This window comes from Melopsittacus undulatus, chromosome 4, assembly GCF_012275295.1.
Source record: "Melopsittacus undulatus isolate bMelUnd1 chromosome 4, bMelUnd1.mat.Z, whole genome shotgun sequence".
NCBI lineage: Eukaryota > Metazoa > Chordata > Aves > Psittaciformes > Psittaculidae > Melopsittacus > Melopsittacus undulatus.
This window is the reverse complement of record NC_047530.1, coordinates 74,486,775-74,512,453: the sequence shown is the minus strand read 5'-3', so window position 1 is coordinate 74,512,453 and position 25,679 is coordinate 74,486,775. Positions and strand designations below refer to the sequence as shown.

At 38.3% G+C, this 25,679-nt stretch overlaps 1 protein-coding gene across 1 annotated transcript in view; it reads left to right on the top strand.

Moving 5' to 3' along the window:
• The window catches only part of ACVR2A (activin A receptor type 2A), a 69,890-nt gene extending 44,821 nt beyond the window's left edge, over positions 1 to 25,069 (top strand). Inside the window, exons 5-11 of the mRNA XM_005153747.3 lie at positions 12,213 to 12,356; positions 13,592 to 13,735; positions 15,374 to 15,519; positions 16,561 to 16,675; positions 17,950 to 18,088; positions 20,278 to 20,408; positions 21,376 to 25,069. Coding sequence (XP_005153804.1) covers positions 12,213 to 12,356; positions 13,592 to 13,735; positions 15,374 to 15,519; positions 16,561 to 16,675; positions 17,950 to 18,088; positions 20,278 to 20,408; positions 21,376 to 21,570 — 1,014 coding nt within the window. The 3' untranslated portion in view covers positions 21,571 to 25,069. The remainder of the gene's footprint in view (positions 1 to 12,212; positions 12,357 to 13,591; positions 13,736 to 15,373; positions 15,520 to 16,560; positions 16,676 to 17,949; positions 18,089 to 20,277; positions 20,409 to 21,375) is intronic.
• Positions 25,070 to 25,679: the final 610 nt, after the last annotated feature.

Here is a 25,679-nt window from a genome sequence, read left to right as displayed (position 1 = left end):
AGTTATTAACAAGTGTAAGTTTGCTAAATACATACATGCATATGTCAAGTGGTTTGAAAGAACCTTTTCATTTTCTTATTTATATCCGATTTAATCATGCTGCAAACATCTATTCATATGTCTGATAAACTTACCAAAATCAATGCGTATTTTAAATACTTGAATTTGTGTATTTTCATAGAAAAAGACTTACTCTCACCCAGTTAATTTTCACTCATGAATTCCAGGTACACTGAAAATGAAGCAGTATTGTCTTTACAGACAAAGGCTTTCACTCTCAAGTTAGTTTGGATTTCTCCACAGCATCCTACTAATATTTCTGCTAGAAATACGAATGTGGATGGCAAGGAGTTGATATGTTATGCTCATTTATTTTTTTACATATCTTGAGCTTGGGCCAGAGTTGTCAGTCAATGCTAATTACAACTGTGGTGTTACCACTTTGTCAACTGATAGATAGGACCATAACCTATTTTATGGTGTAACTGACACAAGTAACACTTCTGGTTTTTATCAGTTCACAGAGCTGTGGCTTCCAACATTTTACATCCCTACTGTACAAAGAGAGATTAACCTCTTGTACTTTCTGTTGAGTGCTCAAGTTATGAATATCTTACTGGATCACAGAGTTGCTTTTTTTGTTTTGTGTTGTTTTTAAAGTAAGAGTCATATGTTGAGAGGGTTGAAAAAAGCTTTACAGATTCACATAATGTCTTCATAACCTATTTTTGTGCTTTCTTCTGGAACATTTGAAATTACTTGGGTTAAAGATACTTCATGTTTTTAATCACTAATCACAAAAAAGCCCTGGTCTAGGCCTGTTTGCTGTTACCCAGAAATTTAAAAACTCAGAATGGATAGATACTGTCTATTAGAATGTCTATAAAAGCAAGGTTAGTTGCTAGGATTTACCATTTCTTTCTCTTCTCAGAGTGGAGGATTGCATAGTTAAATATGACTTCTGCATTCGACCCCTGTGTATCACTTCATTTAAGCTTTTCACCCATCATTCCCAATATAAAGCACAATGATCTTTTATGTGTTGCTTCTCCCTGCCTCCATATGGATGAACCTTACTGTGCTGTATAGATGGAAAATGTCCCTAGTCTTCAATGTCATGTGCTGTATGAACCAAGAATTAAGAGTAGTAGAAGCACATGTGTGAAATGTAAGGATATATATATAAAGGTATATATAAAAGATATATAAAGAGATCTCAGTTTTTTGTGGGGGAAGAGGGGTTATTTGAACATAAAAACCCTCTCTGATTTTAGTTGATGCCATTTTGGTATGGCTCCCTTCACTGCTATACCATGATAGTCTTTCTTTAGTGTATCTCTTTCTAAAGACACCCAAGTATGAATAGATTTCTGTAGCTATGTCACGGTTTTGGTATTTCAGTTTAAGCTGTAAGAAATTAGAATTGAAAATGGCATCACATAGTGCAAGGTGAATAATGATGAAGAAAAATCTCTAGTAACGACAGAAGCAAGACAGATGCTGAACTGACTGCAGGTCTGACAGCATATGTAGCAGGGGAAAAATAAATCCTGGGTTGGAAATTAAAAGGAAGAGAACAAAATAACAGAACAAGCACTGTTCTCAGCTGTAGTTTTTAACCTCAGACATTTGGTCTAGTGCACCAGACCTGTGCCAAGGAGTTTGGTGAGTGTGTGCAACTTGAAGTTTGTTTTCGAAAAAAAGAAACTAGTAACAGGAAATATTTTGTAGTTGGCATAGGAAAAAGATTTTCATTTGTTGTTTTCGTTCTCTAAATTGACTTCCAGCACATCAAGTAATCTACCTGGTATGCTTAAAATTTCTGAGATAACCTTTATCCCTTTGCCACACTCAGAAAATCACAGTTGGCTGCTGAGAAAGCATGAAGAAATTAAATTGTTAGGGTTTTTTTTCTGGCTTTTGTTTTCCAGCCACACTATTTTTCTTGTTGTCGTTACAGATATTTTAATAAAATACTGTAACACTTGAAAAATGAAGAAAGGGGGAGGTGTTTTTAGAACTTACACCAAACCTGGGAAGATTAATAGCCACTTGAAAAATGCATGAAGAAGCCAAATGCTTACATGAAATGGGAGAAGATTAATGAACAAAAAAAAGCTGGAGCTTAGAGTAAAAGTTAAAGAAAATAAAGTCTGAGTTAGAGCTTGTGGCTAGCTAGGAGGGATTTGCTTTTGGGTACATATTGGTGGTTAATGACTGATTAACGTATCATGGGTTAGTATTAAAAAGGAATACCTGAATGATCTCTGGATTTGGACTGTTAGATCTGTGAATGATTTCACGTTTTCTAACTTTACATTTCATATCTTGAGGGCTAATAAGAATTTCTCTTACAGTTGGTAACAGTAGCTGGACTGACACAGGAGGAAGGTCTGGCATTATCCTTTGGTTTTGGTCCAAGAGGCACAACCATTATATGGTTGTATAAAGGAAGGGGGAAAAAAAAGAAACTCCAAAACAAAAAAAAAACCATAAATATAGGGACACCCTAAGAATGCAGAAGGAAAGTTGTTACAGATGAAGAGTCTTTAATGTGTAGTAGGTAAATAGCTTGTAACTGTGTCTTTTTCCTTCTTTCTTTGTTAAATTTATGGGCTGTTGCAATACAGGCAGTTCCTTAAAATCTTCTAACAGAGGGAGGAATTTGTATGACAAATAATTGAAAACCAAGTTTATAGTGTTGCTTTTTAAATGTTCTGTATATGACCAGATGCAGACTTTTGATTCTAAGCTTTGATAGCTTTAAAAGCCATTAAAAGAAACCCAAAAGCCAACCCCCAAAAAAACCCACCCAACTACTTCCCTGCGTTTTCCATTCACTTTCAGAATGAGCTGTCTCTAATTAAGTAAACCATAGATTCTTATTTTGTCAAGAGGTAAGAAAATACAAATCCAGGTGTAAGGTGACTTATTCTGAATAGCAACCTAAAGTGAACTTTACAGTTAAAGTTAAAAAAACAGGCTTTAAAATGTATTTCTGTAGTGAGCTTCAAGTTACTTTTGCATTAATTTAAGTAGAATTCTAAATAATTCTAACCTGCATGCTATACTTGCAATACTATACCTTAGCTTTCTGCACTGTATCTTACTCCTGGCTTATTACAAAGGTGTTTAGTTCTAGAATTAAGCCTGTATGGAGTGGTTCAGAGATACTGGTGCATGAAGATGTGTATCCATCTGGTAAGGCTGGATGTACTTTGTATTTTTGTTTCATAAATGTTGACTTAGCATATGTGCATTTAACAACTGACAAGACACTGGAGGCTTTTACAGTGCTACATATAATTTACCTTGAAGATTTCTCTGGTGTTCATTCATTGTAAACAGTAATATTCAAAATAATCTACATTATCTAGACCACATGTAGATTATAGTCTTAAAACAGTGCTCTGGAACAATCATAGGAAGGCTAAAGTACTGGTCTTGATGGAGTCTGCAGTCAGATTTTTAATAATTTTCCATAATAAAGTCCGTTTTCCTGAATATTTCAGATTGGTGTCTTTCAGGTAATGTTTTATATCACTGAATGGATGAGAACTGCACATTTCACAAGTTATAAAAAAAATAATTAATTTTAACCTCATATTTTCCAAAGAGATTGAGGGATGAGCATGCAAATGTCATATTTAAGGTAGTAGTTAAGAACACCTGAAGTAATCAGTGCAATAAATTTATAATACAGTAAGTTGTATTTCTTTAAAATACCACATGTTTATAAAGAGTTTTTGTGCCATTTTTGAAGTTCACAATATATTTGTGAGTAGCCCAGACTTTGGAGAAGATCACATTGCTTGGATTTTTTTGTGGGGTTTGTTTTTATTTGGGATGGTGTTTTTGTTTGGGGTATTTATGGTTTTGGGGCATTTTGTTTGTTTGGCTGGGTTGGTTTTTTGTGTGTGGTTTGGTTTTGTTTTGTTGTTTATAAATATAATAATTTCCTTAATCCATGATAAAACCTTTAGAGGTGTTTTTTCAGGCAGTATAAATAGGAAGTTAGTGTGTTTATATACATTTGTATAGATAGTAACTATACAAGTGGGAGAGGGAAATTACTCCCAATTTATGATTTGTTGCACCTATTTACATTTCTGTAATAGCCTGGTACAGCTTAAACTGGTGACACTTGTGTTCCTAATGAAAGCCTGGAGCAGTGGTCTGTAGTCTAAAGGGAAGGACAATGATTTTCAAATCAGGAGGCTTATGATGTGCGTTTTTGAAAATTTCCATGCATATCTAATTTATTAGTGGTTGGCGGCCGTTGATCCCCTTAAGAGAGCAGTGAGAGAACTCATTTCTCAATTTCATATTTGCAGTTTCTCATTATGGTAAGAGCAAAAAGGTGGGCTTCGTGTATCTTTTCTTTATTTCTGAGTAATTAAAAATTCTCAGAAGCTGGAGAACTTTAATAGTAAGTAAGCCTGAAAAATAATTAATCATTTTTTTACAGCTACAAAACTGACATTTATTGAAGAACTATTTCATAAAAGCAGTGCTTTTTACATTTTTTTTAACAGTTGTCCTGTGACTTGAGCTAGGAGAAGTAGGAGTACACAGAGATAATTCTGTTATTCTGTTACAGTAGCCATTCCCTATCCTATTCACAGATTAATACTTTTATTTTGCTTGGCTGCTGCTTCTGGCAAAGAAATATGGGGGGCTTGGAGGAGGAACTTGTGCTTGTGGTTTGTGGACTTACTGCTGCAGAATCTTACTTGTAGTTCTCCCAAACAAGTGTGGAATAGCTGTCATTCTACTGGAACCACCAGCTCTGAGAAACTTGAAGGTGAAGATTATCAGCTTCTCTGAAAAAAAGTTTGGGTGGTTTTGTTTAGTATGTGGGGTTTTCCCTTATGAAATGCCCCAGAGTATTTGCAGAGGCTGCACAGGTCCTGCAAGAATCTGTTTCATCCTCTTGGTGTGTGTGTTATCCTCATCTCCAGTGGTCTGCTGACTGATGGAGTGGTCCTGTTTAGCTCTGGGGTTCTTCAGTGCTCTCTCTGTCCGTAACTGCAAGCTCTATAACAGTATTTATAAATCTGACTCCCAACTCATCTAGCCTTCAAGAAATACTTCAGCCCTTCTATTATGAATTATTTAGATAATGCTAAGTGTGTGCTAGACAGTTTTCAAAGTGCAGAGAAGTCTGTTGTTGGTTCTACACTCTGTAGCATCTTAAGAATGGAAAGACACGGTGAAGAAAACAGTGAAGAAAAAGCTGTTACGTAGCAGCTGAATACTTTGTGTTTGAATTTCATACTCTTGCAACATCTATCTGATCAAATTATAAAGGACAAAGAAAATGGCTGAGGCAGATGTACAGGAGGAGGAACAAAGGTGTTTCAGCGCTTCTCTGCTTGAGTGGCAACGAGATTGTTCAATAAAAAAGAGATGAAAGTAGCACAAACAAGCGTGTGTCATTAAAATGTGTTTTTAAGTCTCAGTAACAGTGCTCTGGGACTTAGGTTTTTATAATGGATTTTATTCCACAGTCTGAACTTGTGCGACTTGTTTGAAAGAATCTTTAATACTGTAATCTCCCTTTATAGATGTTGGATATAGTTTTTTCAAGTTCACTTGTTCTAGTTACAGCTCTAGCATGCCAGATTTGTTGATTAAATTTAGTAATACAGACCTAGTATATGATGACCTATTTATTTCAAAGGTTTAGTTATAACATAGACATTAAAAAGTTTTCATTTTCCACAGCTAGTGACTAATTACAGTGAATTTGAAAAGAACAACCCTGCCCTCTACTGTACACTTGTGGAGGAAACAAGAAATTGTGGAGGAAACAAGAAATAAGCTTGTGTAACTTGTGTTTGTATGAACTTTCTGCATGTGTTTATATATTGTTTTGTAGAAACATGAATGTTTATAAGCCTAAAATGGACAACTGTAGTTTTAATTATTCAGCAAAAGGTTTGTATAATAACCTTTTATTGCCCACTTTGCTAATATATCAATGATAGATTATATATGTATGTATATATTTTTTTAATTATCCATTGTTATTGCAAGGAAGTATTGCTATCCCCAGGGATATTTTTGTTGTTAATTACAAACAATTGATTTTGTCTCTTATGAGCTGTTTTTCATCCCATTCTTGGTATATATAGTAATTTCTTTTGCCTGTGTTTTTTCCCCCTCTACAAGCACGCCTTTCATATAATGATTGAGGTAAGATGCATTGATATTTGTTCATGGTTATGGAACTTTCTGTGGACATGTAAGAAGTTGTTTTGGTATTAATTACTTTTTTCACCCCTTGGTGTTTTGGAGAAGAAATTTGTAAGCATGCATGGTTTAAAAACAGATTTAGTGTGCTGTTCATAGCTTTCTTAAAATTTACTGTAGTTTCTCAGGCTATCAAGTTAAACACCTTCAGGGACTGATAATGAAACACACGAGGCGTTAGTCAGTTTGTGGTTCTTAGCTTCCACTCTGGTGCCACTTCGTATGAGTGGCGGTGAGGGCTCCACTGGACCAGCATGTGCTGATAACCTCAGTCTTGGGCTGTGGGAACAGTTCAGCCAGTATATACTGCACATCCTGTTGTGGTAGGCTGCCCTGAAAGTACACTGCACATCCTGCCCTCTTCTGTCCTGTCTTTGGGTGTTTGTTGTCATCTCCCACCTCTGAAATGCCAATAGCTGTTTGAGGTGTGTAGTCTTCGTGTTGTGATTTGAGTGATGTGATGGGGGGGTTTTTTGTGATTCAGGAGCTTGAAGGAATAGATTACCTGAAGAAAAATACTCTTTCACTACTAAGTCCCTACTTCATCTTTCTCACTGCCCAGAAGTTATTTTTACTTGTGTTAAACTACTGATACTTCATGTGAAAATGCAAGTAACTAAAAACTTAATTCAAAAATCTGGTCATTATTGCTAGGCTTTTAAATTGAATATTGAAAAAGTCGAGATTTGAGTTGTAATAGGAATGTTCAGTTTCCATTGTCTCTTTAGTTCTCTAATAGCTGTAATGTCTTGTAACTTACAAGAAAATAGAATGGAAATTATATTTTCCTGAATATCTTGCATTTGTAAAGAGCTGAGTTCCTTCTGTTCGTATTACTGTTTTTCTTCAGTTGGCATAATTTCAGTTAGGAAAAAAGCTGAAGTATCTTCACTACAAATAACTAATTTGTTTATATTACCTTAAGAAATACGTTTGCAATATGTGAGAGAAGAGAGGATTTTTTTTGAGTGAAAAAAGAGAAAAATTTATGCTATTTAAAAGAAATGTAGTTTGATACAAATTGTAGTAAATTTTTTAATAACTACAAAATTTAAGAATTCTGACTCCTTTTTATAGTATTTGGATCTTAACTTTACAGATCAGCTGGTGAAAATGAACCAGACTCAAACGAGAAAGGGAGAAAGCAACCAAGATAGTCATCAGACTTTTTCAGTGAGAACTTTTCGACCCTATTCCCTTCTAGTACCGAAGTGGGCTGACAAGAAAGCTGGAGGCTTTTTTACAAGGGCCTGTGGGGATAGGACAGGGGGGCATGGCTTTAAACTTGTAAGTGATTCACAATATAAGCTGTGAAGTATATATAACCAAGGGGAAATACTGCACCATTTAACAAAAATTGCATGTGGTCAGGAATTTTGAGAACTTGTTTATATTTTGGAGCCAGGAAAGGGAAATGTGTCTGTGTACAACCTTGTTTGGCTAACTGGTCTTTTTTTTTCTCTTTGTTGTGCATGGTGAGTCACCTGATTTCAGTTGCCATATGAAAGACATAACTGGAGATAAACCTAAGTGCTGACAGACTGTGTTGGGGCAGGTCCTTAAACAATCTGTTTAGTTGGTCATATTTGGAAGGGATTTATAGTTTCATGTTTGTTAAGCTTCTCTTTGATCTTAAGAACTATTCTTGAAGGCACTTAAGGAAACCTATTTCTGTAAGTTACCATTCTTTCATGAATATATTTTCCCTCTGCTCTTTTTCTGGTATGACTAGTACATACTACCTGGCAGCTCACTGCAATTCCCAGCTATAAAAATCGGAACCAAAAAGTCCTGTTTGAGATTTGAAAAGCTTGGAGTGTACAACATAACTAGATGTCCATGATTTTGAGATGAACATGCAACCTGAACTTACAGTGTTAAGGATTGATGGCATTGACCTATAGGAAGAGTAAAGCTTAGTTGTCCAAGTAGAATGCATCATATGACTTTGTTAGTTGAAGTACTTTTTGCAGACATAGCTGCTTCTCATTTTCCCCTGGCAGTAGATGATTGTGTGGCAGCAGTGTTCCTGCTCCTGCTGCCTTTGTGAACTGCCCTGGGGTTAGGACAGAGAGTGGTTTTGAGAAGGTACAGTGTGGACAAAGTGAGATGGGCCAATGTCTCACTGCTGCCAAACAGGGAGCCCCTCTTCCCTCTGCCTTGCAGTACTTTTTACCTTAACCTGGATGTTGTTGCAAACTGATTCAATTTGCCAAACTACCTGAAAGCTAACCTGATTTTAAAAACAAAAACCATACCAAAATAAAAACAAAAAAAAACCCCTAACAAATAAAAAAAACCCCAAAGAAACAGAAAACACACACACACACAAAAGCACACAAAAACAACCCCCCCAAAAGAAAAGCTTTCTGGCAGTACAGCATATTGCTTTGATTTGTGGTATGGTCAAACCAGTGCCAGGATTGGTCCAAGGAAAGGGACAGGGAAAGTTCAGGAATGGGAAATTGGGTGCTGATTTTTTGACAGCTGTGGCAAGCTGTTAGACTAATATATCCTCATTATATGTGTACTCACATTATATCATCATCCTTGGCACCACAGAGATGGTTTTAAAAAGTCATACAAAAATAATTATGCCTGTGGCATATTAAATATTTTTGCTTAGAAGTAGAGCAAGTTTAAAATATTGTGAAAGAATGTTGCTGTACAAATATAGTACCTGTAGATTTAGGGTAAATGCCTGTTGATTTTTAAAAAGTTGTTGAAATAATAAACCGGAAAACTATTCTTTTTAGTTATGTTAACAGAAGGCAATTACACTTTCCATTTTAAATCTGGGTTTGTTTTGATTTATATGTGTGGGTGGGTGTTGCTGCTTCATAAGCACACCGAAAGTTCTGACTTCATAGAAATGTTTCATCACGAAAGGGAAATGTGCAGGGAACCACAGGAGGTTGCTGTATAAAGTAGTGAGAAAATACTTTGGAATGCCAGCATTTTTAGGAAATAAGATATTCAGGTATATGGTCTACTGTGAAAGTAACAAGTACCAGTTATCACTGGTCACTTCTTATTGAGGAGTTAGTGCCTTCTCTCATAATAGACACTGCATTTTTTTTTCATCAAATATTTGAGAACTAGTAAATGATCATTTGCTTGTTTGTCAAGGAAAAAAAATCATCTAGTGTGCTCCAGAATATCAGCAGATGTTCTTGGTGGAGGGTATAGAAAGGAAGGGAGGTTCTAGCTACTAAAGCAAAGTGAGATTTGGGGTTACTTCCCATAAATTGTTCTCTCAATTTAGGCAAGTTGCTAGGTTCAAAACTTTAGAAGCTTGTTTAATTAACTGATGTTAAATCCCCAGATGCTGCACAGTGCTCAGGATTCTTTAACAGTTAAGAATTAGTTGGCTTTTGTGAGTAGATTTAGGCATCTTGTTTCCAGTTTCACTTGGAACTGCAACTATTACAAATTAAGGAGAGTGATTTCCCTGGTGCTTGGAATATTCATATAAAGGGCTTTGGCACTGAATGAAAGTCAGTGTGGGAGGGAAAACTTAACTCTGAAACTTAATTTTCTGTATTTTCGCTTGTCCACTTTAAACCCAGCAATTTTGATGTAACAAATTTAAGCATCTGTTGCTGTCACGTTTGCAAAAGGATTTCTTATTTGTTTCAAGGTAGTATTGTAATGTGTCTATTAATTTTAATTTAAAACATTATAGTTTCTTTTACAGTTACTGATTTGTGGACTTAGGTTACAGCTTCTTTAAATTGCTGTAACTCTGTCTCTCCCCAAAGCTTGTTATTCTTTAAGGATGTATTTGTTGCTTAATAAGAAACGAGAAAATGGTTATTTTATTCCTGCACTTAAACTACTCAAAATTCTGTGTTCAATAGAGAAGCACTTGTCTCCATTCTCGAAATAGTAAGGTATACTTAAAACCACATTCTTCAGAAAATGTCTTTAACATGCACTAGATTTTTTGTTGTTCACTTAAGTGCTCTAATACTTAACTTTAGAGTACTCTCATTTGTTTTGTAGAAGCAGCTCCTCCAGTGTTTGTAATTCGTTCTCTTTAAACCAGTATTACAGCTGGGACTGCTTTGGGAAAAAGTTGAGAAGCCAAACATATGTTTTAGAGACTTTTCTGAACAGTAGACTTCTGGGTTTTTTTTTTAAATTGTATTTTGCAGTGTGGATATCATTTAAAAGCAACACCTAACTTTCATTTGTATGTTTGTTTCCTTCATATGTGATACTGAAAGTTGTGGTGCAGTTTTCTGGACTCCATAGTCCTGCACTGCCAGTAAAAGCAGTCATTCATCCTCTTCCCATCTGTGTGATCTGGCAGTGTGCTCCCAAGTTATCACCCCTTCCACTGACATTGACAGTTCTCTGTAGAAATTTGAACTGAAGAACAAATTATGGCTTAAATTTATCTTGGGAACTGCAAAAGGAAGGTGGAGCTGTGTCTTCTGTTGATAGTGTTGGTAATTCTGCTTGGTGACCACTCTACACCAGAACTTGACTTTCCTGCAAAAAGCAGGGATTGTACAGAAGACAATCGTGTTCTGTGCATAGAGTGACATTCTTCCATGCAAAAGCATTTGTATATGGTCTGATGCATTTGTTCATAGTAGGGAAGAAGCTTACGTGTAAGTACAACTAATCCACCATGAAAGGCTGGAGAAAAAAGGACAGCTCAGACAGAAGCATGTCTTTGGCAACAAAGTAAAAAATTCTGCTTGTTACAGTCAGATGATGTGTATGGTCCAGAATATGTAAGAGATGTATAAAATACGAAATACGGGGTATTCCTTAAGCCTTCACATTCCCTTTCCCAGAAAAGGAAATTGTTCAGGTCTGAACCACTGTTGGTGGTTATATTGATAGCTGCATGGAAGCTCTGTCTCACTTGCAGTTGTGCTTCCTAGCATGTGCTGTCATATTTGAAAAGCAACTGTTGTGCTGGCCCCTCAATAGAGTACAAACACTGTGAGATATGACAAGTTGATCTCTTAAATTTAATTCTAGTTCTGTTTCTGGGGTACAGCCAAGTACTTGCATTTCAGTAAGTTATCAGCTATCTACATGAGCAAAAGTTGGGAGCAGTCAAAATGGATTGGTAGGTTGAAGCATTGATGCTGTCGTTCTTCACACCACCATTAGTGTACCTTGGAGGGCTGACTGGAGGTGATGATACTTGGTTTCCTGTGCCAAATGCCTGCTCCTGTGCATGTGGTTCAGTGGTTCCTGAATGAAAAATTAAGTTAGTGATGTACTGGAGGACCTTTTAGTATCATTGCCTGCCCTCATCTTGGTTTGCAACCTCATGTCTCCCATAAACAGTAGAATTACTGAATTAGAGAGCTGTGCTGGTATCAGCTCAGATGGCTTGTGAGAACTCAACCAGTATGTGGTCACTGCAGACAGCAAGGGGATACACTCCAACTCTGCACTGCTGCCCCCATCCAATCTGCTGATGTAGACCTCATCTGCTTACCAGATGATGTCTGAGGGGTGCAGAGTTAGTCAGAAATGGAGTTAATGGCTTTGTAGAGTCAAGACACCAGATCATTGAACTGAAGGTTTGAATGGATCATGTATATGTCCAATAAACAAACCCAAAAACAAAGTCTTAAATGTATCAAAGGTGCTTAGTTTGATTCTCTTGAAAAAAGTAACAAGTAAAGCTTGATTATCTTTTTTCCTTCATTTCTGCTCTGCTTTTACATGTGGTTAGATTTATACTGTAACTGTCGGTATGCTGTCGCTTGCACATTAATTCTGAGCATGTTTTACAATTTCATTTTACTTTCCTGCGGAGAAGGGCTGCTGGGTTGTTTCTGGTTTGTTTTGAGATAATTTGATGTAAGGGGGATTGGGTACCTAATACAAACCTCTTGCAGTTTGCAAGCATCTATTTTTAGGGCTGTCATCATAGATAGCACATATAATAACTAAATTCATTAATGGGTTTAACCTGATTTCAGGATCCTGGACCACCACCACCTTCACCATTGATGGGTTTGAAGCCATTGCAGTTACTAGAAATCAAAGCTAGGGGAAGATTTGGTTGTGTATGGAAAGCTCAACTACTAAATGAGTATGTTGCGGTCAAAATATTCCCTATTCAGGTAAGCAGAAGTTCTTGATGTCCTGTGTTGCTTGCAACATCATAATGTTAAACAGCTTTTCTAGTCACAGTAAGAGGCTTTTTAGAATTTTTTCAATATATAATGTAAATCTAGATGGAAATGTTGAGCTGAAAAATGGGCAGGTAGAGCTTTATTGAATTAAAATCAGTATTTTAATGCAGCAAGCATATTATTGAAGTAAGCTGAGTGAAACTTTCATACTTCTAGTCATAAAAATACTTATTTGTCGTGCGTAGTTTTAAGTAGGTCTCACACATCTTTTGATCAGTTGAGAAAAAAACTTGGCAATGTTTTTCAAATTAAATTGTACTTAGAAGGAATGCCCTGAAATGCAAGCCTGTAAGGTGATTGCTCAAATATAATTGAAATACTTACTTGCCAGCAAGTACCCTCTAAAAGCTATGTTTAGAATAGATTTTGCTCATAAGCTTCAGGTCCAGTCTAGTTAAAGAACACAAAGTGATCATACACAATTATATTAGGATAGATTTTAAATTAATTAAAAATACCCACTGCTGTTTGAGGTGAAGAAATGTGCTTGTGTTTTCTGATGATTAACCAAGTGTGACTTGCTGAATAAATACATCTGCAGCTTCTTATCCTTGTAGGAGAAAAGTCATGTATTTATGCTGGTTTTGGCCATCAGCACAGTATAAGCTGTATCTGAGACCTTCTTAAGGAAAACCTGTTTCTTATTCTTTATGGGGTTCTTACAGATTTATAAAATGCAAAAATTGAACTATGCTCTTAAGAGGAAAGATATTGTAATGATTTGCCTTATGTAGACTCCAGCCCTGATCTGCAGATTTCTGTGTTTCTGTGGTTCATACCTGTGATAGCTAAGGTTGTTTTCAGCAGCTGATGATTTGTTTACAGAAATGAAATTTTTTTCAGACAGTTTTCCACTAGATGTGAATAGGTAATACGTGTTAAGACAGTTTTTCGTCATTTCTTTATATCTTAGATCAGTAGTTTGTAGCATAGTTATTAAACATTTGTAATTTTTCATGTTAATACCATACACTGTGCTTGATTTCTTTTGCCCTGTAAAGCCTGTCTTTCCCCCCCCCCAGAAAAAGGTTTAAGATATTTTGACAGGTCACTTACAAATGCATGGTAACTTGTATGTGGTAATGTCTGTCAGGGAAAGTACTTCAAGTACCTCTTGTACTCATTATTGTAGTATTAATGTGGTTTGTGTTCTTTGTTCAAAGGACAAACAGTCATGGCAGAATGAATATGAAATTTACAGTTTACCTGGGATGAAACATGACAATATTTTGCAGTTCATTGGTGCAGAGAAGCGAGGCACTAGCATTGATGTTGATCTCTGGTTAATTACAGCATTTCATGAGAAGGTATGTTTAGTTCTCAGCATAGCTCTTCTATTTTATGATCATGGCCTTAGAAATTTCTTACAAATGTAAACTTGAGACAGTTAAGAAATAAAATTTAGAATAGTTTTTGCTTACTCTTAGCATGTCTCTTTTCATTGGCTGTGAGGAGATGCTGGATTTAAGAGATGTTATTGAAACAAAAAAGTCATTCTACTTTTTTTGCTTTTTAGAACATGTATTTTTTGATGTCTCCCATCTAAACATGCATAAATTCAATAAACTGCATCTTGCAGAGACTTTGTTTTTTTATTTTTGTTTTTTCTTATATTAGCTGATTTGAGTCTGTAAGAGTGAAGTAATATGTATCCATTCTATCGTTATAACCATGGTAAGAAAGATTAATAAATGTAATGTTCACTGTTTTATTTTAGCCATCTAGATATTTTTTTTTTAAATGCATATAACTGTCACGGAGATTTAAGTACAAAAAGAGGGGAGAAGCCAGGACACCCGAACTTAAACTTGGCAGTGGCACAGCAGGGAAGCTTTTAGGAAGATGTTACCTGTAGCAGGTTTGAGAAAATAGGGACATTTTAATTCATTAAGGTTAGGTCACAGATCATATTTTTAGTACTGAATGTTAAATACTTCATCCTGTCATTATTGTCCCACTTATGCCTCTGCTCTAATAATTTAGAAGACTAGAACTATGCAACTGTTTACATTTTTTGACAGATCTCCATGATAAGTAGATGATATCAAACTAATTTGCCTTTTTGAGAGGTTATTGCTGGTTTTGGATTTTTTTCTGTAAGAGTCTTTTAAAAAAAATCCTGTTTCTGTTGAAAAGATGGCATCTGAGATAACTGATGGAAAATAGGATTTTTAATTTTATTTTTGAAGCATAGCCTCTACACTTTGACAGCTCTTTGTTAATTTTTCCCTTTTGGCTTTTCACACAGCAACATGTGACACAGTGACATCTCACAATCTGGATAATATGTAAATCTGTGAAAACGTGTGTATAGAGTGTGCTATAGAAGTGAATTTGAAGAGAAGAGCTTTACGTTGAATATATTTTACTTTATATTATCTCTTTATATTTATTCAGAGTGTATGTTTCACTCTGAAACTATGTTGTGAAACTGGAGTTTACTGTTGTTGGTCCCCAAGAAAAGACAGGCTGTTAAAGCTCCTAAAGAATGGTTGTACACAGTCCAGTAAGATTCTTGAAGGTGAAACTAACCTGTCATTTCCTGTTCCTGGAAGATGATAAATCATGCTTGTAAAAACAAGGTTCTCTTTATGAAGTGTTTAAATGCTATTTCTGACACAGCTAAGTGCAGTTTGTTATCAAGTGTGCCACTATACTTGAGTTCACTGCACTTTTTGCTTGTCGAGGTGATGTGTAGAGGCACCTTGATTCTATTCATGGACTAGAGACAATGCGCAAGTTATTTTTTTAGTTGTTTAAACTAGCAGTTGTTTGTGTACGTACATGTATGATTATGTGGTCTATCAGAAAATAGAGAAAGGCAGCCAGGTGCATTGTGGTCCTCAATGATGGAGGCCAACTAGAATTTTTCTTTATGAGTAGATAAGAATGAAATTGGTCCTGTAATTGTTGATATTCTGGTTTTGCTGTTTTTTCCTGTGCAGGGTTCATTAACAGACTTTCTCAAGGCTAACGTGGTTTCTTGGAATGAGCTCTGTCATATAGCTCAGACTATGGCTAGAGGCTTGGCTTATCTTCATGAAGATATACCAGGGCTAAAAGATGGACATAAGCCTGCCATCTCACATAGGTATAGTATATGTAAAATGTTTTCAGGTGACTGTTAGTATTCAACTTTGAGCTACAGGATATGAAACGTGGATAAGAGAGGAAATACTTACATGATTACTCTCTGATACCTTCCTTCCAGAATTGTTGAGAGTCTCATAAGAAAAACCTGCTCAGCCCAAACAGAAATCTAGCTGATGGTTTATAGACCTTGATGTGGTGATCGTGATAATGTCACAATTTCATTTTCTATACAGTTAATTAAGTACCCTATGTGCTATACAAAATAATTAGCATTATAGATATCTGAAACAACTTAAACACTTAACATGCATAACTTTAGGTGATACTGAATGCTTCAAACAGAAACTGATACTGTAAGCATGTTACGCCTATTGTTAAGTGTAATTGCTGTTTTGTTTTTTCTAATGAGGTAAATATAGAACACTATTAATAGAATTAGAGAGCTGAAATGATAGTGGTAACCAAAGTGAAAAGATGGAGGTACAGAGTAAGAGAAATACAGATTCTGTAGGATTTGTAATGTCATGGCAAAACTGCTTGGCTGATGGTAAAAGGAATGATGGGGAGAGGAGTAAAGGGGGAGGGAACAGTACACACAGGACAGATGGGAATCTGTCCATTGCCTTTTCTTTCTGCGGGAGATGATGTATCTCCTTGCTGGAAACAATGAAGATTCTTTTTTTTTCCAAAGTGTTTTGTCTTGTGTTATTTAAACAAACAAAATGTAGTTGTAATTGAAGCCTGCAGTAACTCTTTATTCTGTTTCTGTTCTATGACATGCTTATAAATCTGTGTGTATTTTAAGTATAAAGTGATAGTTGCTGTCTCATATTTCCATAAGAATGAAGTTGTGCAAATGTACTCCTAGGTTTTATTATTATTCTATTATTATTCTTTTGTTGTTTAAATGGAATGCTTATCTACAACTTTGCCTTTTACATTATAATGTTTTGGGGGTTGTTGTTTTACTTTTTTCTTAGAACGTTATGTATTTCATGTTCTAGATCTCAATTTTATTTTTTTTTCCTTAACTTGAAAGGGACATCAAAAGCAAGAATGTGCTGCTGAAAAATAATCTTACAGCTTGTATTGCTGATTTTGGTCTAGCTTTAAAGTTTGAGGCTGGAAAATCTGCAGGGGATACACATGGACAGGTAAACACTGATTTATTTACGTAAGTGTTACAACTGTTAACTGCATGTGAATGGAAATCAATAGTTTAGGTGTTCTTCATGCACAGGATACTCTATCATCAGCCTTGTCTTTGTTGACCTTTATGGAACCTGGCAATTTATGTTCTCACAAGCTGCAAATGAAACAGTTTAGATAATTACAGATCACAGCCTTCCCCCCATCTTATTACATGGCTTCTGTCTCTCCCCTTGTTTTGGCTCTTACTAGAGGATTTGGTCTATTTGCCATGTTTTATTAATTGTTTCTGAACAGTGTCTCAGAACTGAGGAGTGATACCGGCAGCCACTTTCTAATGTTCTGACCTACCAACAGTCACTTTCCTAAAATGACAACAGTACTAATGAAGCAGGTCATGCAGCAGGAAGCTGTTTTCGTACCATGTGCTTTTAAAATAACAAACTTGAGCTTAGAACATTATAGTTTCTGGAAAACTAAGTATGTTTAATTTTAGGCGGAAGGCCACAGTTCATTGTTGAGTGACAAAAACGCCATACAATAAGATTGTAAAACCTCAGTAAAACTGCTGAAGAGAAACATAGCTACTACTGCGAAGGTTTAAATAGTGAAGAAAATCCTATTCCAGCACCAGACAAGTTCTGATTTATTTGTAGGACATAATTTCATCATTGACTGTAGTCACAAAGAATGGATATCCCCGAAGTTTTAATTTAATAGCCAGTTTTGTGCAAGTGACTTCATGTAACTTTCTCAGTATAAATTGCACTCTGCTAGCTAATTTTCCTTTTCCTTTTATTACTACTCCGGTCATGAGGAGGAACACAAGCACATTTCATGTCCTTATGACATGAAAAAATAAAGAGAATCATAGAATGGTGTGGGTTAGAAGGGACCATTAAAGGTTGTCTAGCCCAGCCCACCTGCAGTAAGAAGGGAAATCTCCAAGTAGATCAGCTATGGAATGGCAGTGGCAAATATGTTGGATTGTTACACAGATGTCTTATTTTTAAATCTATTCAGATTTTCCTGCTTTGTATCCTTTATAGGGTCCATTCTGTATGATTCTTTCTAATTTCTTTTACCTACACTTGGATATAAGAATACAAGAAACTGTCAAGATTTAGTCTTAAGTGAGGATAACCATGGCTGTATTCTGATCTTTGACCAAAAAATGGTGCTGGTCACCAGCATTATTATAACAGCACTAGGTAGTGTGGTAGGACTGGTCTTGTTTGATTCTTGGTGTACAAGTTTTTGTCCTTTACTGTCTTTCAAGGTTGGTACACGAAGGTATATGGCTCCTGAGGTACTCGAAGGGGCTATAAACTTCCAAAGGGATGCGTTCTTGAGAATAGATATGTATGCCATGGGATTAGTCCTCTGGGAATTGGCATCGCGCTGTACCGCCTCAGATGGTAAGGAACATACTCAATTTGTGTAAATATCTTGTGTAATTTGTGAGAGGTATATTTAGAGCAGGAAACTGGCAGATGGATTAGATGTATATAATAAAATGTCATACGAGTGCTAGTTTTGTGGGGAAATGAATGCAACACCAACATCATGTAGTCACTTCATAACTGGGTCTCTTCAGTACTTTGTGTCCCTTGATACATGGATACTTGTTGCATTTTTCAAGCTGGTCATGGTAAGGAAGATTTACTGTGGAATGCCCCACCTAATATGTTTGATTTCTCGCAAGTTCAGCCTGACAGTTTTAGTGCCAGTTCATATAAAGGTATTGTTTCCTTTCATAAACAAAAGCTCAGATGAGATTAACCTTAGTAACTGAAGTATCCCACCAGCACCTGCTGAGAAACTGATGTCTCCTGCTGTATACCTTGGTGTCTGGAGAACAACCTGCCTCTTAGTGCTGCCTGTGGAAGACAGGTGTAAACACTTCCTAATGTCAAAGATTGTCAGTAAGGGAATTACAAGGCTGAAAGACATGAAGAATTTTTCATAGGTTGACATATATTTTATTGCAGAGAGCATTGATGAGGTTAATCATTTTCTAGCTGCTCATGAGCATGTGCAAGATTCCCCTTGGCCCTTCACCATAGGAAACCGCTCCTCAGTGTGTCAGGTCAGCTGTCAGCAGCAGGACATAGAAAAGTTGCTGTGTCTGGTTTAACCATAGGTGCCTGAGTGAGCCTGTTCCATGTAGGTTCAGAGCTTCCCTGCCCTCCCTTTGTCTTCATTGTCACTGACATAACATTGGTTCAGCTCATGTGGATGTCAGAACTTCTTGGTAATTGTCAGTAGCTTAAAGATTGAAAATACAGCAAGGTCAGATAAATCCACAGCTGATACTTGTTAGGTATGGGTCCATCACAGGTTGTTTTTCCCATAAAGCAGACTGTTGGATCTAGTTTTTGAGCTACCAAGAAAAGAAATCCTTTTCAAGTATACAGTCTTTAAATTTTGTGAATGGAGATTTTTGGGTGCCAAGAATAAGTCAGGGTTAATAAAGAACAAAATAAAAGACAGGGCTCAAAACCATTTTTTGTTTGTGAGAAAGTTGCATTTTCAGTACAGTCTGAAGCAGCTAAATTCAACTCAGTAAAGGTGACTGACTCAGTTGGGCAAGTGAGACAAGCTTATGTTGGTTGTCATAAGCTCTCCTGCTGGAGCCCATTGTAGCTGACAGCTGTCTGTGTGAAAATCCAAGATGGGTTGGAGATCTCAGCAGGTCAGTGCATGGCCACACTGTGATTTTCTGCTCCAGGCAGTGCTTTTCTGCTTCAGACATTTCCTCGTGGAGTAGAAACCACTGGGGAGATTTTACCCTTTTAAAAATGTTAACCTGTTTACTAACAGCATTGACACAATCTTGCACACATCTCTGAAGCTGCCCCACATTTTGTATTGATTTTTCATGTTCTGTAAAACATACGTACATACCTCCTACTAGAGATGTGTCATTGAGGTCTCTGGCATTGTGGTTATTACTCCAGAAGGCAAAGGAGACTGCGGTGAAGGAGAGCAGCGTTCCTGAAACAGCCTGGTGTAGCTCTGCAGTCACAGCTGCCATTTTCACTCTGCAAATGTGTGCTTTCAACAAGAGCGGTTCCGTCCTGGCCTGTGTGGATTGAAGGAGGCAGCAGCATGCTTCTTTTGCAGAGGGATGCAGCAGTTGCTGTTGCAACCTTGTCTTTTGTAGCATCTGTGGTATTGGCGACACGCAAAAGCGGCGGTGGGGCGCCTGCTTGGTAATGAGACACCGCGGATGCCTCTTTCCCTGGCTGCGGTTTGTCGGCGGAGGTGGGGGAGAAAGCCGCGGATCCGAGCGCCCCCTCCCGCCCGTGTGTTTCCAAGGTTCCAGCTGCAGGGGAAGCGGGCCGGGAGCTGCACTCGGCTGCCACACGCAGAGGGGAGCAGAGGCTGCAGCCGCCCGAAAGTGCTACTGTGCTTAAGAATCTTAGTCACTACTGGCTGCTAACCTGCCACAGGATGAGCCCTGAATGGCAGTGGGAAGCAAACTGCTCCCGAAGAGTCTCACTGTGGACTGCACTGCTTGGGTATCAGGTTTTTGGGTTTTTCGTTGGTTTTTTTTTTTTTTTCAAGCAGAATTTGTGGGTTAAATTTTTTTTTTTATCTTTAGGCCCAGTAGATGAGTACATGTTGCCATTTGAGGAAGAAATTGGCCAGCATCCCTCCCTCGAAGACATGCAGGAAGTTGTAGTTCATAAAAAGAAGAGACCTGTTTTAAGAGAATGCTGGCAAAAACACGCTGTAAGTCGTTACACAACCACGTTCTGCAGTGTTCTGTCAGGATCTGAATTTCAAATGTTGTTAATCCGGTGTTCTGTTCATAATGCTGCCTTTAAGGAAGAATGTAAGTTTAGTAATTCCAGTAAGAATTAAATGGACTGTAAACTGGGATGTTCTTAAAATATTCTGAGTGATCAGAGAGTGATTTTTTTTTTAATTTTACTTATTTTTCACTATTTTGTTGAAAGATTTTTGAGGGTTACTTCTGAATGCACAAGTTAGTATATTTAAGACCTAATAGTCTTGATTACTGCAGAAATGCTATAAACTGAACACTGCTACATAAGATAAGCAGTGTTGTATGAGAAATATCTGGGATTAGCTAGGGAGGAATTCTATGCTTCCCAGGTCTGCTTTATGGCTAGAGACTTGCAGTAACACCACTGCTGATTCCTTAGCACTGTTCAAGGGGAGCAGGAGAAATTTGGACCTGTTGAAGCAAGTCCAGAGGAAGCCACGAAGATGCTCCAAGGGCTGGAGCACCTCTGCTATGGAGACAGGCTGAGAGCTGGGCTGGTTGAGCCTGCAGAAGAGAAGGCTCCAAGAAGACCTTGGAGCAGCTTCCAATACCTGGAGGGGGTGACAAGAAAGCTGGAGTGGTTTAAATTCAATATGAGAAGTTCTTCCCTGTGAGGGTGGTGAGGCCCCGGCACAGGGTGCCCATAGAAGCTGTGGCTGCCCCCTCCCAGGCAGTGTTCAAGGCCAGGTTGGACAGAGCTCTGAGCAATCTGATCGAGTGGAAGGTGTCCCTGCCCATGGCAGGGGGTTGGAACAGGATGAGATTTAACGTCGCTTCCAACCCAAACCATCCTGTGATTCTGTGGAAATGCAGTTTTCTATGAAATTGCTAGAATCCTGATCACTTCTTAAAACTTCCTGCTAACTGTATGTACCATTCTTTTTTTTACTTTGCTTTGCTTGCTTGCAGGGAATGGCAATGCTTTGTGAAACCATAGAGGAATGCTGGGATCATGATGCGGAAGCCAGGTTGTCAGCAGGCTGCGTAGAAGAACGTATTATTCAGATGCAAAAATTAACTAACATTATAACAACAGAGGATATTGTGACTGTGGTCACGATGGTGACAAATGTTGACTTTCCTCCCAAAGAATCCAGTCTATGATAGATAGTTGCACTGGTCACAGAACTGACCACCGGACTCTTCACTGGAGCTGCTAAAGCTAAGGGGACTGCTCGCGTCATTACTGTTTGCCGCGTGAGAAGAATGGTAAGTCTCTCTGGAACAGCATTAAGAGGTGTTTTTCCTTTATTTTCCCCTTCCTCCTCCCAAACACGGATCCCTGAGACTTTCTGCATTCCCTGTGTACACCTGAAGGACATGTGACTGAGAAATGGTGACATGCGGTTAAGGAACTTACATGAAGAATACAGACCTGTTCTGGCTAATCAAGCATTTTAAAAACTGACGCCCGATTTCTTAATACCTGTCAGAAGAGACTAATTCCTTAAATGAACTACTGTTATTTTTTTTAAATCAAACATTTCATTTCAGATTTAAAAAAAAGGGTAACTTGTTTTTATTGCATTTGCCGTTGTTTATAAAAATGACTATTGTAATGCGACTATGACACAGCTTGTGAATGTTTAGTGTGCTGCTGTTCTGTGTACATAAACAAAAGTAATCAAGTGGGTTATAGCAAAGAGGCTTCCAAGTATTACTTAACCTCCCTCAACAAGGTATACCTCAGTTCCACCTCTGCTAAATTATGGGATTGACAACACTAACAAAATTTGAATAAATCGATCCGTGTTTTGTAAATGATGTATTGCAAATTCACTGTGTTATTTAAAAAGGGTAAGCTATGCTTCGTGCCGATAGTAAATGGCCATTCCTAAAGCAGTGTTTTAGCCTTTCCTTGTACTAGCTTGTTGTGTATAAAAAAAAAGTGCTGTTTATTGAAACAAAATTTTCCTTCCTCTTTTAGTTTAAAGCTTTTCTCTTACCTCCGCTTCCCAGAGTATCTCATGCATTTATTTAACTGAATACTATTTAGGTTTGCTGTGTCTGAGGAATATTTGAAAACTTAAGCATGACTTTTTTTAATTTTCTGTGAGCTGTGACACTGGAAAGCTCTGAATTCTTGTTCTTTTTTTAAAAAAGTCTTTTTCCTATTTATGTTTGTGATGAGGTCTGCATAGCGTGTTTTCTGTTTCACTAAACAGTATGCAGTGGGTTCTGTATTGCTGTTTCAGGATCACCTCAGGAAGCTCAGTTACCCCAAATTCTTTACCCTCTGCTTTGAGATGTACTTAACACTTGGTGCCATCTTATCAGTGAGATTAGATGTTGTTTGCAGGTGCAGGTTTGTCCTGGAGTCACACAAAAAATGCTAGTCACAGGTTTCAGATTATGAATGCTTACAAATTTCAGGGATAATTTAGCTATAACTGAGAATATACAGTGACTATTTAGAGGTAACGAATACCAGTGTCCATAGCATAGACTCTCAAAAACTGAGGAAAACCCAGTGAAATTGCTTTTACAACTCTAACTTTCTTTTAGAGTTTAGGAAGTTCTCGGGCCTTATTTAAATTGCAAAGCGACTGGTAGGTTGGTAGGTGCCAAAGCGCTTCTCAGTTCTGTTTGATTACACTTATTTGATCCCTTACACAAACTTCCAAGTAAAATAAGCTTTATAAACCTCTAGAGTGCAGAACCAATAAGAGCTGATAGTGTGCCATGTGCTCCCTCAGTGTTTTCTTTGTTTTTACATCGTGTATTCAGTGTCTTTTGAAAGAAGCTGCTAATGCTGCAGTGAGAAGCTCACTGGAAATGCTGTGTGAAAACTGATCCATGCAGCCACAGGTACTCTGTTTTACAAGTACACAAACTGACCTTCTAGGAACAGTAAGAAAGGGTGAACAGGACCTAGGATAGTGTCGGCTGGTGGCAGGGAGGGGAGAAGGGTGCAGCAGTGCCACCTGCCTGTGTGTGCAGTGCTGCTGCCTGGGCTGTGCTGCCGTGCAGCAGGGGAAACATGCTCTGGTGCAACTTTTGGTGGTGCTGGGCTTGGCTATAAAAAGAAGCCTAGTTTGTGGCCACTTCTTAGATTGATGCTTTCCTTTAGCTTCCGTTTTTAATCCAGGGATGTTACTTTATGCACACAGTAGGAGGTGAATGTAGCTGCTGAGTTCTGAACAAGTAAGAACCCATTCATACATTGCTGGTGCTCCTAATGAGTTGTAACCCTTTCACTAGCAAAACTGGAGTCAATGCAGATTGTTTAATAATGTATTACTCAAGATCCAATGGAAAAATTGGTTGGGTATAAAACATGCATCATTGTGGTGTCACCCCTCAAACTTCTGCAGGTGCCTGCAGCAGACATGGTGGGGACTGGTCTGTGCTCCCTCATGTGGCAAACAGGGCAGCAGGAGAACCGAGACAACTTGTCTTTGCATTTTAAAGCTGCCTTTCATCCTCCCTAGTTAAATGCTGTGCTGCTCCCAGGTTCATGGGTTTTAACAGTGTCAATGTGAAAAGGGTGTTCATAGTGTAAGTGCTTTTAACATGGTTGGTAAAAATAATCCATGGCCCCAGCGGTGCTGTGTGCAGCCACTCACATGGGAACCCATGGCACTGTGCAGGTGTAGAGGGCAGGGTAAGGCTGGGGCCAGTGGAGTGTCTGCTGTGATATACCAGCAGGTGGTGGCCGTTGTCCCTTGAGGTTCTGTAGCCATGAGCTCCTGAGGGTCACCGTGTCCTGTGGCTGGTGAGGAGCAGCTTGTCCCTTGTGCATAGTATTAAGCCACATCTCCTGAAACCCTGACCCAGACCTGCTGCCATTCTGGCCTACCCAGAAGCTTCAGCCCTACACAACTCTACACCTAACATTACAGGGCAAGATGCTTCTGTACTGCACCCTGCATGAATTTGTACTATAGTGTTTCCAAGCAGAGCCCATGCCCCAGTTGCTGTTGAAGTAGAGCTGTTGCTGGTGATTGTATTCCAAACTACACCTTGAGGACTGGAATGCACCACTGTGCTCCTGCCAGTTGAGATTTTAGAAGGTTGGTGTGGTTTTCAAATGCCAATGTCAGGTGTGCTAATAACACTAAATTGTGACCAGTCACCAGCCTTCTCCTGGTCCGACTGGCATTTGACAGGACAGCCAGGGTTGCTAGTTTGCTCTTTCTCCAGCTTCTCTTTTAACCTTTTTTAATGGATTTCGTTTCATTAGGAACATTTGGTACAAAGTGCAGATAGCTGCAATATATGTTCCTGGGCAAAATGATTGACGTAGCATCCTTGATGGAACATCATTTACCTCAGATACTCAACCAGCAGTACTTCTTTTTGGGTTTTTTTTTTGTTTTCCTTTTATTTTTTAATGCCGTTTCAGTCCATATACTATTCGTTACCTCTTGAGATTTTGGTAAGCAATTATTTTAACTTTACTCTTTGTATTTGTCAGTGTTTTGGGCACAGGTTGTTGTACTACTGTCAAAAGGTACTTGCTGTTTTTCTGCAAGTACTAAAAACAAACCAACCCCCCCTTGCCCCTCAATAAAGTGATTGTTAAATATTGTACAAATAAAAATGTATACTCTTTCTCCCCCACTCCCCCCAAAAGTTAAAATAAAAAATGTGACTACTATGACTTGCATATGCCTTTTCTCATACTGTGACACAGAGAGGACAGAGTACTTTTTGTGGCCAAAAGTAACACCATTCTTAACAACAACATTCTCAAGAGAATGGAAAAATCCTGCAGTTAAAATGTGGCAGGGAAGTGAAGGCACAGTCCATATCATGCCTGGCCTTGGAGATGGAGAACCCACCCTCCTCTCTCAGGACGGGGCACTTTCCAGCTCAGGGTTTTTAACCAGCAGTGCAGTGCCCAGGGCAGGACCCAGTCTCTGAGGTGGCCATGGAAAGTCTCTAGCGATGCTCCCATAATTCCACACTCCCTTCTGCCATTCCTGTCCCAGGGCCCTGCCACAGCCCTTCCCTTCTCCCTGGGTAGGCACCTGCTGCAGAGCAGCCCCTGTAGCCTCCTGCCCCTAAAAGGGTGGGGCTCCCTCCCAGGTCTTTATCCTGAATTAAAGCCAGTCCCCATTATCCCTTCTGAACAGATTCAGTTTCACCAACCAGCCCTTTCCAAAACTGTGGGTACAAGTGACTTAGGCTGTGCAGTAAGTCTCTGCCAGGGGATGTGACATTCCCATACCACACCTGCAGGTGTCTGTTTCCCATCACAGGGTGGGGAA